Below are 7,005 nucleotides of genomic sequence, written 5' to 3'. Positions count from 1 at the left end.
GAGTAATAGAGGAACTGATCGATTTTGGTGGCTGGTCAATGGCTCCACTACTGCCACATTCTCAACTAAACTCACTTGGGAGGTACTCCGGCCTGCACAGGCTCCACAAAGTTGGACAAAGGCAGTTTGGTATAAGGGAAACATTCCTAAGCATGCTTTCACCTTTTGGGTTGCTCATCTCAACCGACTCCCAACTAGAGAAAGGACAGCAGGTTGGGGGCAAAACAACCCAACTCTATGTTGTGTGTGCGGAGCTAGCTCAGAATCGAGAGACCATCTCTTCCTGCACTGCTCCCTCAGCGAGAGTATCTGGAGAACTGTTCTTCACAGGTTTGGGAGACAACGCCTTTTCAGTGATTGGTCTGAAATGGTTGCTTGGATATCATTGAACTCTGGCCAGTTCAGTTTGACTCTAAAAAGACTAGTAGCTCAGACAGTGATCTTCTACATCTGGAAAGAACGGAATGCGCGCCTCCACAGCTCCATCATCTCCTCCCCAATAGTAGTCTTCAAGCGGATTGATCGCAGCATCCGGGACTCTATCTTAGCTCGCTCAACCCGCAAGAACTTCAGAGGTCTACTTTCACAATGGTTCACATTTGAATAGTAGCTCCTCCTCTTTCTAGTATCTTTGTTATTTGTAGGTTTTTTTCCACTTTTTTTTTTGGCCCTTAGATAACGTTTAGCTCCGCCGAGCTGTTAGCTTGTAACCGTTCCAGTTTTTGGTAAATAAAATTCACATTTTATCAAAAAATAAAAAATTATCTAATCTGCGTTGTTCAGTTGCAATCATCAATCAGAACCACATAAATATATATATATATATATATCTCTTTATAAACATATGCATATAAGATACTTCTTTAAGAGTTGAATTGATGAGTTTGTACGATGTTGGATACAACGATATCCGTCCGCCAAATAACTGTGAACTAATTCGTATAGGGTTTTTAATAAATTAAATGGTCCAACCTAACTCACTCACCTAAAACGTACGAATACATGTTTCCCATTGGTCCACTTCCAGCTTTCCCAGCCACTGACCACCTCACCTATAATTAAAAGTAGGCTGACAAGTCTTCAACCGATCACTGATTCGTAATAAATTATTTCTATCTTTGGAGCTCTTTCTTATTACGAATTTCCTCTTATGGATTAATTGGTTAACCACACACATCAATTTGAGGGAAAAGGCATGATTCAACACACTTTTCCAAGTAAAGTGTAAAAGTTTCGAAGCCGCTAAATTCAGTAAATAAAAGTTAAACTCAGATGATATGAAAGCTATGTGCAATCGACGCAATCCAATCAGAAAACTGTCTATGTTTGGTAATAAATAGGTTAATAATTAGTATGGTCAAAATGCTTAATTAGTGAATTAAGGTACCTTTACAAAATGTTCTTTTTTTTTTGAGAAAAGGCTTAGCTTTACAAAATGTTGAATTTGTCGTTTATGTGTTCTTGTACTGAAATAATTTCTTGCAACACGGCACGAAAAGATTACAATTTTGTTGTTGTTTTAAATGTGCGTTCACCTATGGATATTTATATAGTAATACCATATTTTATTAAGAAGGGTAGCCTTAAAACGCACACCACGTTCTCCGCAGCACGAATCCTTAACGCAGTCCCCATATTGTCTATTTATACCAAACATAAGGTTGTGTTGTACGTTGCTTATAAATAAAAACCTACCTAATAACCAACTATCTCCCACATTGTTCATTTCAATGGCAAATTTTAAGTTTCCTCTGCTTATGATTTTCGTTCTCTCTTTCTCCCAGCTTCATCTACTTCAATTTCACCATGACTTCTTCTCTTCTTTTCCGGTCAAGATTGGTCTGCTCATCATATCCATCCTCCTCTATGCTTACTCAAGCACCCGGTCTAAACCAGTTTACCTCGTCGACTTCTCATGTCACCAACCCACCGACTCATGCAAAATCTCATCCGAAACGTTCTTCAACATGGCCAAAGGTGCTCAACTCTACACCGAAGAAACAATCCAATTCATGACGAGGATACTAAACCGGTCCGGTTTAGGAGATGATACGTACGCCCCACGTTGCATGTTGACCTCTCCACCAACACCATCAATGTTTGAGGCCAGACATGAAGCCGAATTAGTCATCTTCGGAGCTCTTAACTCGCTATTCAAGAAAACCGGAGTCGAACCTAGAGATATTGGAATCTTCATTGTAAACTGCAGCTTGTTTAACCCTAACCCATCTCTCTCTTCCATGATCGTAAACCGGTACAAGCTCAAAACCGACGTGAAAACATACAATCTCTCCGGTATGGGATGCAGCGCCGGCGCAATCTCCGTAGATCTCGCCGCGCATCTTCTTAAAGCAAACCCTAATACCTATGCAGTCATTGTTAGCACCGAGAACATGACTCTAAGCATGTATCGAGGCAATGACCGGTCCATGTTAGTCCCTAACTGTATTTTTCGGGTAGGAGGTGCCGCGGTTTTGCTTTCAAACCGGAGCCAAGACAGAGTTCGGTCTAAGTACGAGTTAACTCAACTCGTTAGGACCCACAAAGGCGCTAGCGACAAACATTACACTTGTGCTGACCAAAAAGAAGACGACAAAGGTATCGTTGGAGTATCACTATCTAGAGAACTGACCATTGTTGCTGGTGACACGTTAAAGACGAATCTAACCGCACTTGGTCCACTTGTTCTGCCTTTATCTGAAAAGCTCCGGTTTATTATCTCTATCGTAAAGAGTAGGCTTTTTAGGTTAAAGAGCAGTCCATATGTTCCGAATTTTAAACTATGTTTCGAGCATTTCTGTATCCACGCTGGTGGTAGAGCGTTACTTGACGCGGTTGAAAAAGGTCTTGGCCTCAGTGAAGTTGATCTCGAGCCGTCTCGGATGACGTTGCACCGGTTTGGAAACACTTCCAGCTCGTCTCTGTGGTACGAGCTGGCTTACATAGAGGCTAAGTGTCGGGTCAAGCGTGGAGATCGGGTTTGGCAGTTGGCGTTCGGGTCGGGTTTTAAATGCAATAGTATTGTGTGGAGAGCGTTGAGAACGATTTCGGCTAGCGAGACACTGGTGGGAAACCCGTGGGGTGACTCGATTCATAAGTATCCGGTTCACGTGACAAAACTTTAGTGGTGAAGTCACATGACAAAGTTTCATATGTCATATCTAGTAAGTGTATCTTTTTATTTAAGCCGTTACCTAAAATATGTATTAGACGAATCATCGTCAAAGATGTTCTACGTGTATCTTTTCTAAAAGTATATCCAATAATTAATGCATGTAATCAATTATAATTGAGCCAATATATTAATGGGCTTTTGTTGGTGAAACCCAATAAGCCACTGATTAGTAGTATATGTGGGCTAGACTCTCCACCACCACATAAAGGACGGAGACGCAATGTGGACCGTGAAACCGGTACCGATGCCGGTTCAATTTTTCAGGGGGATAACCGCATCAACCTCCGTCGGCTATTCACAGCCTCCGCCGCGTAATTACGACAGAATCCACCTTCGACTCTGTAACGTCCCGACGAAATCGCAAACATCCGAATCCGTCGGTAAATTAGGCCAACAAATCGTCCTCCGGTCAGCTAATTCGAACCCTAGTAAACCGATCCCAAAGGAGAGGGAGATTACTGGATCAGACGTGCTTTGGGCGATTCAGAGAGCGACGGCTCAGCGGAACAGATCCAAAGCCGATAGAATGAAGAAGAAGAAGATAAGATGCGTGGAGCTGTCATCATCCTCGGCGAGTAAGTCCACCGGAGATAACGGTCTTGATTACCTTAACGTGAAGGCGTTAAGGATCAAGAACGATTGGGGACAAAGACTGGACGAATACGACAAGCTTCTCAAAGACTTACAAGACACTGAACTTTGACTTTAACCTTTCGGACAACATCACACATATTCGCAGAGTACTTTTTAGTTCACTATTTTTTTTATCGCTACTATTAAATTAACGCAAGAGCGTGTAAACACTTATTGTTATTCGTAGCGACAAACAACGAAGTTATTAAAATAAACATTTTAATTGCATCCCTGGTCCCTGCTTATTAAAAGAGGAACATTCATAGTAATAAACTTTGGTCTCATGTGTTTATTACATGAGTGACATTTCCTATGTGTCATCACCTAATGCACTTTCACTAATTTTAAAAAAAAAACTCTTTGTGAACTAGAATAATTACAACCAAATGTCATTGGTCATATACATTATACTATATGATTACAATCCGATTTGGAAAAAAAAAAGGGAAATTTATGACAGGCAGAATATTAACTCTTTTGTAAAAGTCAACAAAATAAGTTCGACATATATCAAATCATTTGGTTATTTGGTCAAATCTTAGAGTCAAGATTCCTTTATATTTGTTTCTTTCTTAATTGTAAAACTTTCCAATTTTTAAAAATATAGACTAAAAGTTAGGGATTATTAGTACTAAATGTAAAATTAAAATCAAATCGTTTGGTTATTTGGTCAAATCTTAGAGTCAAGATTCCTTTATATTTGTTTCTTTCTTAATTGTAAAACTTTCCAATTTTAAAAATATAGACTAAAAGTTAGGGATTATTAGTACTAAATGTAAGAGAGTATTCGTTTGTTTCGAATTTGGGTGAAATTAACCCTGACTATGGGGTACTATATATAAATCACGTGATCTTCCTCACCCACCCCACTTCAATAAAATTGCATTGGTCATTTTACTTAATCACACATGAAATGGGACCATATATTGAAGTAGTTTATTATTATGTTAGAATCATAATCATAATCATAAATTTTCGGTCCGGTTATATATAACGTGGACTATAAGCTATATATATAACGTGGATTTTGCTAAATATATATAACGTGGACTATAAGCTTATTTCCGGTCCGGTTATCTGCAATGCAAAGATCTATCTATTTTTTTTAAAAATGTCATATATTTCGGTAAATATAAAAATCGTAAATATAAAAATCTATTTAAGCGGACAGTATTTGTATGAAAATTAATCAATGAATCATAATCATAAGTGTTGAAGAATATTTAAAATTAATGAATGTATTTAACTATATATGGCATTATTTCCTGTTATATATTCACAAATTAGGAGTCAAAGAAGCATTATAGAAAAATTTTGACACAGACCAGTATATATATATGGAAATTGGAACAATTTGTAAGTGTCTAACACCAATTCAGACCAACGATTTGTTGAATAATTATTTTCAGAGTTGATCATGTATTTTAATTTCGTCAATTACGTCAATAAGTATTAATATATTTATGGAGATTGATTATTCTCCGCAAGAGTAATTGTTGTATCAACAAGTAATTGAAAAACTAGACTAAATATGGATAACGTATTTACACAATCGTAATGACTCAGTCCGGTGCGGTTTATATAGGAAAGTAACTAATAATTTTTCAAAAATATTATGGTAAGTCAATAAATATACAAATAATATTTTTAATTTTTTTGAATGCTTATAATCTCGCGGAACAAATTTCTTGATGTAAAACTTATGCACTTAATCCTACCAATTATAACTATATATATCATACATAACTTTCACACACCGTATCACAATCAACTTGCTACAAAAAAAGCATATAAAATTTGAGAGCTATGAATTTCAAAGGAAACAAAATTCAAAGAATCAAAATACTTACCTTAATCGATAGGGGAATATTTCTGATATACTTACTTATATACTTACAGTAACGTCGTCATTAAGTGTGTCGCTTATGGTGCACTTGCTCATGTTTTCAATGATTTATGGAATTCTATAGATGCAGATATAGTATTATGTGTTTTACAGTGTTGACAAATTAATTGGGGACAAGTTAATCTATTGTATTTATTGTATATACAATAGATTAATAGAAGCTGATATTATATGTATATTTTGCTAATATTTTTCATATTTCATAATAAGGCCGACTTAAGAGGGTTACTAACATTGATGGGATTTCCAAAATTGTCTTCGACCCCATTGGTGTTCTAGATAATCTCTTTGCTATTGCTCATAATAGGATTGCAAACGAAGACTTCTGAAGGCATTATTGACAGCAGTTATTTTGTCTCTATTTTTAATTTTCTTTTGTTTTTTATACATTGTTCCTTTTATATTTTATTAGACTATTGCTTATGTGTCATTTAATATTATATTTATAATTTACTCGCATGCAAACAAATATACAATTTAATTTTAATGGCCATCGCATATAAATTTATATTTACATACTAAAATTCCTCGTTATAATCCGAATTTTCTTACATATATTTTTTTTACTATGCCTTTAACTTTTATTATGTCTACATATTAAAAGTTATAATATTTTAATAATTTCTTCGCTCCGCGCAGGGCGCGGATTATCACCTAGTTGTATATTAAAAGTTGAGCATTTTTAGAGAGTAACCTTACATTGGTAAATTATTTACAAAGATGACATTATGATGAGGTGTCAACACCACAATCATTTTCAGCCAAAATAATAAATTAACCTTCATTTACTAGATTAATTACATAAATTGTCATTGGTACTTCTGGACATGTTACACTAATATGATTTTTTAAAATAGGTTCTCATTACATTCAATGCAGACTTATTTGATAATTTAGTTTCCACCAAGAAATACGTAAATCATAATCAATTTACTCTTTCTTATATAAAGTATACTAGAAAAATATCTTCAAGCATCGTAAATCAATATTAAAAATATGCAATCATCCCAAGCCACTAACGAAGTAGAACAAGTATGATAGTTTCTGGAATAAAGTTACACTACAAGAATTCATTGAAATAGCTAAGGACTAGCTAAGAAATTTTTGTAGCCAAAATTATTAGCTACAAAAATGGTGAAAGATGGCAACGAAACATAAAATGTTACCTTTGTAGCTAAATCTGTAGCAAATATGTAGCAATTCGTAGCTATATAGCTACCGATAGATTTTGTAGATGTTTTTTAGCTAAATAGCTACCAATAGCTAGAGATAAGTTGTTACAAAAAAAAAA

At 35.7% G+C, this 7,005-nt stretch overlaps 2 protein-coding genes across 2 annotated transcripts; both read left to right on the top strand.

Moving 5' to 3' along the window:
• Positions 1 to 1,588: 1,588 nt before the first annotated feature.
• Positions 1,589 to 3,302, top strand: LOC106342435 (3-ketoacyl-CoA synthase 13). Its single transcript, XM_013781365.1, has one exon. The coding sequence runs from the start codon at positions 1,731 to 1,733 to the stop codon at positions 3,123 to 3,125; it is 1,395 nt and encodes a 464-aa protein (XP_013636819.1). The 5' UTR covers positions 1,589 to 1,730; the 3' UTR covers positions 3,126 to 3,302.
• A 36-nt stretch (positions 3,303 to 3,338) lies between these two features.
• LOC106342437 lies at positions 3,339 to 4,036 on the top strand. Its single transcript, XM_013781366.1, has one exon. The coding sequence runs from the start codon at positions 3,396 to 3,398 to the stop codon at positions 3,876 to 3,878; it is 483 nt and encodes a 160-aa protein (XP_013636820.1). The 5' UTR covers positions 3,339 to 3,395; the 3' UTR covers positions 3,879 to 4,036.
• The last annotated feature ends 2,969 nt before the right edge of the window (positions 4,037 to 7,005 follow it).

This window comes from Brassica oleracea, chromosome C4 (genome assembly GCF_000695525.1).
Source record: "Brassica oleracea var. oleracea cultivar TO1000 chromosome C4, BOL, whole genome shotgun sequence".
Classification (NCBI taxonomy): domain Eukaryota; kingdom Viridiplantae; phylum Streptophyta; class Magnoliopsida; order Brassicales; family Brassicaceae; genus Brassica; species Brassica oleracea.
Note: the sequence above shows the minus strand (reverse complement) of the source record. Positions and strands in the feature narration are given on the sequence as shown.

Bases quoted from the DNA above. Each gene is read 5' to 3' on its own strand.
- LOC106342435 (XM_013781365.1), top strand. From the start codon at position 1,731: ATGGCAAATTTTAAGTTTCCTCTGCTTATGATTTTCGTTCTCTCTTTC.
- LOC106342437 (XM_013781366.1), top strand. From the start codon at position 3,396: ATGTGGACCGTGAAACCGGTACCGATGCCGGTTCAATTTTTCAGGGGG.